Source organism: Meleagris gallopavo, chromosome 2, assembly GCF_000146605.3.
Source record: "Meleagris gallopavo isolate NT-WF06-2002-E0010 breed Aviagen turkey brand Nicholas breeding stock chromosome 2, Turkey_5.1, whole genome shotgun sequence".
NCBI classification, from domain to species: Eukaryota; Metazoa; Chordata; class Aves; order Galliformes; family Phasianidae; genus Meleagris; species Meleagris gallopavo.
Window position 1 is genome coordinate 38,675,029 of NC_015012.2, and position 12,974 is coordinate 38,688,002.

A 12,974-nucleotide genomic window follows, 5' to 3' on the forward strand; every position below is an offset into this window, starting at 1 on the left:
CTCTGAGCTTTAAAAGCTTCAGAAAACAAAAGCAAACCTATAAAGGCTGCATTCATATATATATAATATATATATATGAATCAACCCCCTATAGGAGCTAGGGGGTTGATCAACTTAACCCACTGCAGTTTTCTATCTGTCCCTTATTTCCTTACTTAGCCAAAACAATGTGAGTGTACAGAAATATTTCTGTATATACTACAACTTGTGACAATTTTAGCATCTGTATAGTTTGTATTCAATTAGAGACCTTTTCTATGGAAAGCTCAGTAATTTTTTATTAAAAAGATTACTATTGTTCATGTAAAACATGAAAAAAAGCTAATTGTTTAGTAACAAACTGACAGAAGGGGGAAAAATTCAGTATTGGTATATCATTTAGGAGAACCAATGGAAATCCCAGTTTTGTTTTTCCTTTTCTTAACACGTTCTTGCCCTTTGCAATTCTCTTCCTCTTTCCTCGTTTCTTCCCAGAAAAAAACAGATAGGATACCTTTACTGTAAGTGCCTCTGCCAACCTGGCCAAGGAGTGCGAATCTTCGTTACTGTCTGGTCTGCAGTGCATTTAGGCTATCAATGAAACAAGCGAAAAAGCCACCTCTTTTATTTCATCTTTAATACTTCTTTAATGGAGGTTCGGTTGGTTTTAATTTAGAAATGTACAGCATAAGCCTTTAAACTCATTTCAGTCCCTCCGTAATTCAAACTTCTGCAGTTATACAGCGTATCAAATTCTAATCACGTAGGTTTGTGCTTGCCAGACAGGTTTAAAAAGTGCTTAATTTTACACTCTGTGTAAGTCATTACAATAGGGTCAACAAATCAGGTCAGCCATTTCTTCAGTGTCCTTTAGAAACTCTTTATTTCATGTCAGTTGAATATTCAGTCTTGAGCATCACCAAGCAGCTCCTTGTTTTAAAAATATTTTTTAAACTGTCTTATGATCTGTATGTGTCTAGTCCTGGTTAAAGACAAAGCTTCATAATGCTATTTTTATTCATGATGTTAGCTAGCTGTAAAATATGAGACCTTTATCTATAGCAGGCAAAGAAATTCAGGATTCATTTACAGGTTGCCTATAAAGTTGTGTAATTTGAAAAGCAGTGTTCATTATGAAAGAGCTCTCAAGTTGCTTGTAAAGCTAATCTAATTAAAAAAAGATGATGTATAAAGGTTCTTGAAAACAATGTGGTTATTTGTGATCTATGTAACTTTTAGAAATCACTGTAGTAACTAATTTATGAATGACCCTGATAAAGTAGGGTATGTGTATTTCTGTTTTAAACCCGAGCGACTTTTACTCTGGAGAATGATTTGTTTCTTTGAACTGTCTTCATTATGTGGGTGCAGTGATCATTTTTCTCATTATTTTCTCCATCAAAAACAGCCCAAAGTTTAAACTGCTTGGAGTGATGACCTACATCGAGGCACTATTGATTTTTTTTCACCACTTTCTGATATATGCAAGAAGCATAACATGGAAGTCTACTTCAGAAAGGATTTATCATAGGAATAGTCAAATCGAAGAATGGCTTGCATTGGAAAAAACCTTAAAGATTAGCAAGTTCCAACCTCCCTGCCCTGAGCAGAGCCGCCACCCACTCACTCATGCTGCCTGCCAAAACTCCCGAGTGCTTTTCTGTAGGGCTGCTCTAAATGAATTCTCTTCCCAGTATGCAAATCTGGGATTGCCTCTACCAAATTGCAACACCTTGCCCTTGGCCTCGTTGAACCTCATTAGGTTTCTGTGGGCCCACTTCTCAAGCCTGTCCAGGTTTTACGCAATGGCAACCCTTCTGTTGTGTCATCTGCATCGCTCAGCTTGATTTCACTCAGCAGACTTGCTGAGGGTCTGTGTCGTTGATAAAGATATTGAAGAGCTCTTTGTCTCAAGATGCACACCTGGAGACACCACTTGTGACCTGCCTCCGCTTGGACATAGAGCTGTTGACAACAACCCCTCTGGCTAAGATGGTCCAGCCAATTATTTATCCACCAAATAGGCCATCATTCAAATCCCTCTCTCTCCAATTTAGAGATAATGATGTGGTGTGGGACCATGTCACATGCCTCGCACAAGTGCAGGCACATGACAGCAGTTGCCCTTCCCTTGTCCACTTAGGTCATTGCTCCATCATAGAAGGCCACTGATCTGCCCTTGGTGAAACCGTGTTAGTTGTTTTGGTCACTTCCCCATCTTGTGTATGCCTTAACATTTCCTCTAGAAGGATCTGCTCCTTCCCAGACACAGAAGTGAGGCTTACTGGCATGTAGTTCTCTGTGTTCACCTTTCTTAAAAACGAGAGTGATGTCTCTTTCCAATCACTGGGGACTTTGTCTAATAGCCATGACTTCTCAAATATGATGGAGAGTGGCTTGGTGACCGTATCAGCCGTTTCCTTGTACATTTTCGGCCACATGAGATGGCAAGGTTTACTAGGGACTCTTCAGTTTTACATGGTCCCTAATTAATTTTGAGCCCTTCTGAAATGGTAGAAGAGCAATAAAGTTTACAGAGGCCAGCCCGCACAAGATGCCACACAAATTTTCTGTGCTTCCTCATTGGACCTCAAAATGGCTGTCCAGTAATCAAGGAGGCATCAGAGTGACTGTGCTTCTGCCACGGCTCCAGCTTGTTTGAAGCCCCACTGTTGATTGTCTGTCTTGTGCAGGTTCAGTACCCTGGGCCTCTAGTGAGTCTGCCAGCCTTAGTGCACCTTCTGTCACACATGGATACCTGCTGGTCTCTCCTCTGTTCTGCGGCAATGGCTTCTGTCAGGGCACTAGGCTCAAGCCTAAGTGCAGCAGCACTAGCTGGTCCTGATATGGACTTACGTCCATATCATATTCTCTTGAAATCTTTCCCTGTCTTTCTTTTGTGTTCAATGAGGAAGGAGTCTTGTAGTGCTCACAGCCATCCTGGACAGATGTGATTTTTTATGATCACATTGTTGAGCACAATGTGCGGAGGAATCAGTTTGTGTAGCAAAGTCAAATGCTGCACCAAGGAATGATGAAGTCTTTTTTGGCTGTTGCTCAAAAGAAAGCCACTTGCAAATCTGACAGGAAGCGAGCTGACAGCCCGAGTGCTGGAGGCAAATATCTTATGCAAAACATCTGGACGGGCTGACCGCCTTGAGGTCAAGGGTGGAAGGACCAAATCTCTTAAGTCACACTGATAAGTACAGTCGGACTGGGAAGTACCGCTTCAGTGCCTGCTGAATGCTTTGAAGAAGAGGGCAGATTGCTAAATGTCAAAGGCAAACTCAAAATCTGAGAAACCAGGAAGCCTAGCACGTGTACTTTGCCTGTAGGCATGCAGATGGCTGCGTGCACTTGCAAATGCTTGGTGGGAGTGAGTACTCAGCGGCCAAGACTTTGAAGAACTTCCTGGGACTCGCTTGGGTTTGGCTCTCATCTGCTTTTCTGGAGGTGGGTGTATATCTGGAGAAACTTGGGACTTTCATACAAAATATTATTTAGCCTTTTTTGGGGAACGTGAATAAAGCTTGAATGTGAATGATTGCTGCAGATGCATCGAAGCCTGTTTGAGGCCTTACATCAGTGCAGAAGGTGTGCTGGCCGTGAGGTATGTACCCTTCTGAGCTCATGCCCCTGTCTGGTGGGAGGGGAGGGCAGCTGTCAGAAGCAGGTTCAAAGTCTTCTGCTGTACCAGACAAAGCTAGTTCTAGAGAATTCATTTTGTTGACTTTTGCTGCCATTTACTCAGTTCCATCATTTTTCCCCATAGCTTTGAAGAGGAGTGAATATACAGCACATGTATTGCTTCCTGAACAAAGAAAGCCACAAGCTCAGAACTCCCGTGTGGAATTGGTACTCAGAGTTGGCTCTAAAAATGGAAGGAGCAGATGAGGTGCAGATCACCAATTCAAGTCCATAGCATGACAGGGAGGAAGGAAGGGTTGAATTAGAAATGATAAAGCAGGGCAGGAAGAGATTGAAGTATGAGACCAAAATAAAATGTATGGGGTGGGTGTGGGGAACACGGAACATAACCACGCAAAAACATTATAGGTGTCTTCATGGGATAGAAACAAGAGAAGAGGATATGCTGCATGTCTGCCTCAGGAAAGGCAATTGCTGATTCATCCCATCTGCCTTTCTCTTCATGGGTGCTGTTGCGAAACAACATACTTTTATGTCTGAAGATAAGAGGTCTGAACATTTTACTTGAGCTGCTTCCTTGTCTGCCTTCCAGATGTGGACTTTGGGGAGCTTTTTCCTCTTATTAAAAGAACAGCTTGGGATTACATTTCTATTGGCAGTAGTTTGTGTGTTCTTCAGGAGAGCTTCTAACCTACTCAGTGTACAACGTGGTGATAAATGCTGGGAAGGGTGACCAGCTGGTTTAGCCGTGAGCCCAGAACCACTGTCTTCATGTGGCTGAACAGCAAGTTGCATTGTGAGTCGGTATTTCAGTACCTAAAGACAGCAACGATCATACAAAGGGCCAAACAGAGATCAAAACTAGCGCAAGTTATGTGTATTACAGATAAAACTTGCACTAGAATATGTAAGCAAGCTATATAAATAATGAAGTTTTAAAAGAAATAAAAATTGCATTCTAGTAGAGGACATGACGAAACATAAGAGAGAAGAAAACAAAAGATGAAACAGGCCCCACAAAACCACTATGACCTAGCCAGGCACAGCCTATACACCACCAGCCCAAACCTGATCAGTCTCATCTGGTGATGAGCACGGTACCATGAGTTAATGCAGCTCAGAGGTGTTCCAGAAGACCTCTTCTTATTTGAGCATCTTTGGACATTGAAGAGAAGCCATTTCTCCAAGGAAAATGTGGTTCAAGATACCGCTAATATTTGGTAAAGGGACTCAGGGCCGTGCGTAATAATTGAATCTGTTTTCTGAGATGAGAGTCTAGCGGACACCGTTCCTTCCAGCAGAGATGATATGCTGATGGCAAGGTTTCAGCTGCTACATGAGGCATATTTACTTTCCCTTCAGTCCTCCTTTCCCCAGCTACAACATAATGATGGGCATGTGTTCCGCACAGTCAAGTTTTAATGAAACCAGAGTCAATTAACTCTTTGGACCTAAATTTTTGTTCTATTTAGAACAACTTCGGGTATGAAATACCCAGTGAGGAAATGAATTTTACAGTAAAAATTAGACTTAACACGAGGCCATGGAAGTACAAAGTGCTGGGCTTATTTTTACCCTGCCCGATCATTTTCATTAATGACTCAGCAAACCTGCCCACGAGCTGTTATCTGCAGCGCATGTAGCAGGAATCCAGAAATACCTCGGAAACCTCGTTCAGAGCTGGGGGGGAGCAATAGCGAGCAGCTGGGTCCCCCTAGCGTTGTCAGTGGCCCACAGGAACCTGATCCGCTTCAGCTTCCAGCGGCCAAAGGACGTGCTTTTCGGTTGTGCTGTTGGTACTTGATATGATAGCGGAAGCTGTTGTTTAGATAAGGTGAGGCAGCTTTACCTTGCTCTGTCAATGTCACCTGCAGCAGAAAATCCATCAGGGATGGGATGGAGGAGCAGAGAAATACAAAACCAAGGGGCTGGGCACTGTATAACAATCCACTGCCAAAGCAGCAGCAGAGACCTCCACTCCTCCGCCCTTCCTGAGGAAGCCAGGCAGCATCTCTCTTGGGATCTGCTCCAGGTTGGACATGGACTGACCACGACTCTATGAGTGGCTCAGTGCCTGTAGTTTCATTTAGCGTAGGAGAGCTCTGCCTGAAAAAGGATTACAAGAAAGCCTGGACAAGGGGAATTTTAGACATCCTTCTCCAAACTCAGGTCTCCCCATTCTTTCTAGGGAATGCTGGTGTCCAAAACATCTTCCAAAAACGCTCCAAATCACCGCATCAATTACCGTTTGCAATACTTTGGGATGACAGGTATCAGCCTTAAGTTGTACCACAGGAAGTTCAGGTTGGATATTAGGAAACATTTCTTCTCAGAAAGAGCAGTGAGGCAGTGGCACAGGCTGCCCAGGGAGGTGGTGGGGTCACCATCCCTGGAGGTGTTCAGGAAATGTGTGGCTGTGGCACCGAGGGACATAATTTAGTGGGCATGGTGGAGAAGGGCTGATGGATGGACTTACATGATTTTGGTAGTCTTTTCCAACCTGAAAGATTCTATGGCTACATTCTATGTATCTGTTTTGACAAAAATGCACTTCAGGAAGTCAGGGCCTGCTCAAACATTAGCAGTAAAATTTCTTGGGTGATGTCCTCTTGACTGTGTGAAATTGCCAGGGAAACGTTGCCAGATAGCTCAAATAGTCCCTCGGGGTTTTACAGTGCCTGAAATACCTCTCACCTCCTACCATCAGGTGCTTTTCCTGCCTTCTAAATCTTTCACAGGTACATTCAAAGTTAATTACGTCTAAGTCATCTGCAGCACCAATAATCCCAGCTGCCCCACAGGGCCTGACGAGGAAGCAGCAATTACAAAATGCCTTCCCAGGCTGGGCAGTGAGAAGCAGTTACCCAGCTGCCTGCTCCTCCACCAGCCTTGGCTGGGCAGAGCCTCCCTTGACTTTGTTTTCTGCCGTGGTGCTTGTCTGTCTCCTCCTGAAGCCTCTGATGCATGGCCTGGATGATGGCGTCATGAGAGAAGGAAACAAAGCAGGAAGGTAAGGATAGTAAGAAACAGTGTCACGGTAAGGAGGACCTGTAGCTGCTCCTCCTATTGGTGACTTGCTGAATTAAGTAAGAAAGACTCCCACCTAAATCCTATTCCTGTAGCTAAGAGACCACACTGGGATATCTAGCCTTCATTTTACCCCCAGCTTTCTAGGCATCTTCTGACAAACCTCTCAGGAGAAGGCAGGTGCAGTGAGTCCACAAGTTGTCGCCCAAAGGTTGATGTCATTTAAAGAAAGAAGTACTCACTACTTTCAAACTGGGCAATAGGGGAGCCAAATATTCAGCTTGTTGCTTCTTGCTCCTTCATCCATTCAGTGTTACCCAGCATACAAGGTTACAGCTCTCAGACTTACCAGGACAAAAAAGCAGCTGAGATGGTGCCAATGATAAGGGATGGTTGGGACAGGGTGAGATATTCAAGCTGCTGCACCTTCTTAGTGACTTAATCTAGTCTTAAACAGCCTGTCCTGGCAGAAGCTAAAAAGGAAATAAGGGATTAAGGCCATGGACTATTTCTTTTTTTATTTTTATTTTTTTAATCTTTCACACCTGCAGTACATTACCCCTTTCCTGAGCTTGTCACACCTCCCAGGCTTAGAAAAAGGAGCAGGAGAAGCGTTTTGTGCTTTATAAGCCTCTCTGGCTCCTTACAGCTCTGCCTTCCTTCCCTTAGCTGGGCTAATGCCAAATTATGACAAAATCAGACTCTTCATTGCAATGGATGCAATAGGCATGGTGCATGTACACCATGAAAGGACACCTTTGTTGTTCTTCACTGAACTCTGAGCTAGAAAAAGGAGCTCTTGTGTCATCTTCCAAGTCCCTCCTGCAGAGATGCCAAACACTCACAGGAAAGCCAGTTGAAGATCTTGCTTCTCAGATCTCACTTGGTCCAGACCTCCCTTCCTCCTTCCTATCTCTACTCTTTCTCCTCCACCTCGGCAGTGGCTCTGCCCTCAGCATGGAGTGCTGGTGGAAGCAGGATAAGGCCCGACCAACTCCACTCCTTCCCTTCCCCTGCACAGGTTAAGGGGGAAATAAGCATTCCTTAAGTGTAAGGAGTGCCATCTAACGGCCTACTGGAGAATCCCAAAAGGCCCCTCGCCTGGTGGTGAAAGAGACTATAACAGTTCAGATGTAAATCAGAACATGGGGAATTTAGAGTGAAAAATTAATGAGTGGTGGCTAGTGTGTGAAAAACAGCTGATGGAAAACGGCTGTCAGGCATGACTGTGTCAGGCAGCTACAAATGTACACTTGCAGAGGAATTCAGGTTAGAAGTGACCTCGCAGTGGCCACTCAATGCAGGTTGGCCAAACGGGACAGCAGATGTGCAGGCACCTCGCTGGGGGATGACTGCCTCCAGAAGACATGACGCACGCAGCTGCGGTAACAGTTCCTTAATATTCTGCAGCAAAGACATGCTGCATCACCCACAGTTACCACAAACTGCTCTAGTTATTTAGGGGAAATGTCTATCACTCTTTTTCTGAGAAACCTAGCCTTCAGTATGATGGTATCCTAGGGTGCATTACAAAGAGCATAACCAGCAGGTTGAGGGAGGTGATCCGCTCACTCTGCTCTGCCCTGCTGAGTCCACAGCTATCTGGAGCCCTTTGTCCAGTTCTGGGCTCCCCAGTGTACAAAACACAAGGGACTACTGGAGAATGTCCAGCAGAGCGGCACAAAGGTGATGCCTGGAGCATCTCCCTTATGAGGAAAGGCTGAGAGACCTGGGACTGATCAGCCTAGGGAAGAGAAAAATCAAAGATCCAAAGAAATGTAACATACATAAAACTGTATTAAACATACAATGGAGATGGCAGAGGTCAATACAACACGTATTTGGCAGTGTGTGTTTTTAGAGGAAAATGTAAGATGGAAAAGTGTTGATATAGAAAGGGTACTTTAAACTAGACTGCCATTGGAAACATAAACATGAGCACTGATGACTAATGTAAGACGGCCATGACTGCCATGTGAAAACCAGGCTTAATGAAAATGTAGTATTCAGAAACAGTTTATTTAGAACATATAAGAACAATCTGATCCACTTTAAACATCCTTAGTGTCAACATTTTAAAATACGCCAGTATTTTAAAAGAGCAAATGTGTCATTTACCAACTTCTATTCCACATCAGTTTATTTCCTAGTCTTAGAAAAGAACTATAAATAACTTAAAGGCAAAAATATGTGCATCTACAGCTAATACAGCCATTTAAAGTTGTTGTAGTAACGTCATATGAGAAAGCATATTTCTTCTTTTAGCAAAAATATTTAAAACCAGTTTTATACCTAAGTAATCATGCCAAAAATAGTTTGATCGGTTAAATACTTTCAGTGGAGTAAGCTGAAGCTTTTAGGACATGACTAATAACAGTTGCTAGCAGCACTGCTACCAACACTGCTCGTAACTTTTACTTATCAACATAACGCAGGGTAGTTACTCACATACTTAATAACTGCATCATTAAAAATAGTGAACTCTCACTGAGTTTGTGCAAAACATCAAAGAAAAGTGGCTGGAAGGCCTAGCTGGAACCTCTGGCCAAAAGGCACATCGAATATTGAGAATCGTTAGCCTGTATTTGCTCACCCTTTTAACAGCACGGCTAACTTTCAAATCCTTCTGAAAACACAGCTTACTTTAATTCTTTTTAAATTGAGCCCTTAAGCTTAGAGCTCTCTCAATTTCCAAACATGCTTTGATTTCTTAGCGTCTTTACTGAATTTCTGGAGTTTCTCTTTTCCTCTCCCACAATCCCATGTTAAGCTTAAAATGGATTGTTTGCTATGTTTGTGGTGCCTATGCTTCTCCCACCTTCGATGAAAGCCCTTGAGATTCTCTTATTCATGTTCTCAAGGTTACAGGAGATAAGGACCACCTGAATGTGTAGATGGCTTAAACAAAATACTTGCTGTTCTAAAGATACCTGCTGTTAAACTCCAGTGCAATAAGGAGAGTAATTCTTTTCTTTTATGGGTAGTTAACTTTAAGAACAGCCAAAAATACATTAAAACCAACACATTATAGTCCAAGAAACAAAGACAGATTAGCAGCATTTAGAACATCAACTGTAAGAACTGCCTTAAGAGCATGCAGTTTTATTATTCTTTTTCCTTCAAGACAGCACTCCAGAAGGAAGATTCCTGTGATCAAACAAGACAAGAATCGAGGTGCTCATTTATTTTAGACTCCAAAACCTCAGTCTGGCATACAGGACAACTGACATTTTTTTCCTGCCCTTCAACAGTGCTGGATCTTGGAGAGCACACTGCAGGTTCAGCTTTAGTTGTCAGAGGTGTATTTATACTTAAAGCCACATCAGTACTCTTTATGAAATAGTTTTCAAAGGAAATTCTGTCCTCCTTTCTTGGCCACTGCTGCGCTGTATTTTCCAAACTTTTCTTCTCAGATAGAGTCTGAGCTACTGCAGTCTGCTGAAAACAAACTTGTTTTGGTGACCCATGATAGCACGGTGGCAAAACCCTCTTGCCTTTTGCAGAACCTTGGTTTGAGTTTTCTTCCACAACACGAGCAACTTTAACAGGTGATCCGTTAACATTCTTGTATGCTTTTGTATTAGCAACAGAGAGTTTAGGGAACTCCCGCTTTGAAGCTAAGTTCATTTTCTCACTCGTATCACCAGTAAAGAGAGGAAAGAAGGTATTGTGACGGGGTGATTTTTCAAATTTTATCTCGTTTTTAGGAATTGGTATTGTGCTTCCTGCTGAACGATGCTGTGAATCAGATGTTTTAACATTGCTGCTGAATGTTAAGCTTTTTTCTGAGAGTCCACTGTCTGCTCCTCCAAGTCGATACCCATTCCCACTAAAAGGCTTTGGACCTATCTTATCTTTCTTATCACCCACACGCACCCGGCCTGCAAATAAGAAAATACAAAAACTAGCAACTTTTTTATATATAAACCATGGGCTTATATGAAAAAATCTGCAGCTTGAAAACAATGCAGCAAAATAAAATTTGAGAACAATTAAGTTGAAAAGCCTAGAAATGAACAAGATAGGCCCCATTCTTTTCTACATAATAGTAATGCCTAATATAAATCTCACGTAATGATATTTGTTCAAGGAACTGCTTGGATAAGAACAGTTGGGAAAATGAAGAAATAATTTTAAATACCTTTCTTACTTGACTTGGAATTCTGAAGTTTTTCTGTGTCAGTTTTCTCCTTGGGTTTCTTAGAGAAGTTCTCAGGTTCTTTCACTTTTGTGAACGTACCTCCACAATTCTCTTGATGCTCAGCCCACCAAAAGTCTCGAGCAGAGGGTGCTCTATTCATTGAACGTTTCACATACCCAAAATAAGGTCTTCTATACTGACAGGGGCCATTGCATCGCCACCAGTGCTGGCGGTACGAATCTACCTCATCATGAAAATTATGATAGATCTAGGTTTTAACAAAAAATATAACAAGCTCCAGTCACTGAGAAGAATTCTTATTTTAGTCATTGCTATTTCTACAAACTTCTCATACACACACATACATCATCACCACCACATTATTTCATAATACAGGTCAAATGTGGAGTCCTCCTGCATGCCAGTAAGGTATCAAAAAGGAAACATAGAGCATAGCTGCTAATGGAATAGACATAGTACAAAGTCCTTCTTCAAGTGCCTTCTTTGCAAAATAAACAGTTTATTCTCCTAAGGAATCTGGCACATGCTCTGTTTCAAACACCCTTCCAAGTTTACTGCACCACTTTGATAAAACTTTATTCTACTACTGTGACAAACATGTTCTCCCTGCTCCCCACATCCTGGTTTTACATTTTAATCCCAAAGATGCCTTTCTGTCATCATTTCTACGCTATCAGTTAAAATAGTTGAATCTGGGTGAAATTTGATAAACATTTAGATGCAATTAAAACACAGCTTTAAAAAAAGACATGACACATAGAAAGATATCCTGGCTGCCTTACATCAGCTGCAATAAAGCTATTTCAAATGTACGCAATACTAGCATTATATTCTCCCTCTGGCTATTATCTTAATTAATCTTACCACGTACACCAATCTTAAAACATCATGAACTCATCAGGCTCTACTGATCTCAACTAAAACAGGCTGCTATTCCCCAAATATTATTGTTAGCATAGAGTTATTCTGACCCTGAATTCACAAATTGTTGCGAACTTTAAACCAATGTTAAATGAAAATTCTTATAGAGGGTACACGTGACACATCTTCTTCAACTTATTCCCTCCAACACCCCTCACTCCTCCCAGCAAAATACCTACAGAATTGTCAGAGGTGACTGCAAATTTGTGTTGGTGCCAACTAGAGAGTGCTTGAAAAAAAAGCAAGTGCATTACTTGTACCACACTCGGAGTATTGAAAAACTATGGTAAAAAATTATATATGACTATATATATTACATTAAGTGGACTATGCTTACTGTGACGTTGGCTCCAGTCAAACGATTAATGCGACGCATGTGCTTGCAAAACTCTGGCCCATGAGAGTCACGATCTCTGTCATTGTTAGTAACAAACAGCAGGGCATGGATCATTTCGTGCAACAGTGTCTGAAACAATGAAAATCGTTAGTTATTAATGAAGGGCATTACACGTAATTTAAAAACTACGCTGGAAATATTTTAATCTTTTTCATTCATCCTGGCATTGATCTCATTTTCATACATTCGCATGTTGCGCTTGAGTCATAAAAACAATAGTTATTCTACCTGTGAGGTCATTAACTCTACTTCTATATAATACTGAGCGACATTCCACAATGGCTATTCTATGTGGTCATTAACTCTACTCCCGTGCAATACTGAGTGACACTACAAAAAGAAGAAACAATCCTGAAGCTTGTCAGACCTTTAAAGAGATCATCCCCTCCACAACCAGGGAGCTACGTGTAAGAAGGCTGAAATTACAGCATCTGTTCATTGAGCAAACCTGAGCATCCAGACTATTTCACAATCTCTGAGTCACCGTACATACGAACTTCACTATGCAACATCAGATGTGGGAGGCGAGGTGCCATCTATTTCATGTCTGGATATACCAGCAGCCTTCAGGTACCTCAACCAGATCCTTCCTCGGCCTTAACTTCAGGAGCGGCTCACTCAGGCGAATAGAACACATCCCACCGTTCCCTTCGTATTTACACACTCCGGCACAGCTGAAAGAGACCCGAGAACAAAACAATGACAGCGACACGCTTTTACGGTATGCGAAGCCAGCTGAGAACTGACAGCTCAATACCCTCTCGAGTGCCCGAGGAGCCCCACCAGCAGAGGAGGGAGAAAACCCCGCAGCGGGGCCTGTGGGCTCCCAGCCCCACCTCC

The 12,974-nt window shown here is 42.4% G+C and overlaps 1 protein-coding gene across 1 annotated transcript; it reads right to left on the bottom strand.

The window, feature by feature from the left end:
- Nucleotides 1-8,654: 8,654 nt before the first annotated feature.
- SPRTN (SprT-like N-terminal domain) lies at nt 8,655-12,969 on the bottom strand (the record flags this gene model as incomplete). Its single annotated transcript, XM_010707099.2, has 4 exons — nt 8,655-10,535; nt 10,796-11,063; nt 12,075-12,203; nt 12,709-12,969. Coding segments are annotated over 4 exons (1,386 nt in total), but the record flags the coding sequence as incomplete, so codon positions are not given.
- Between the last annotated feature and the right edge of the window lie 5 nt (nt 12,970-12,974).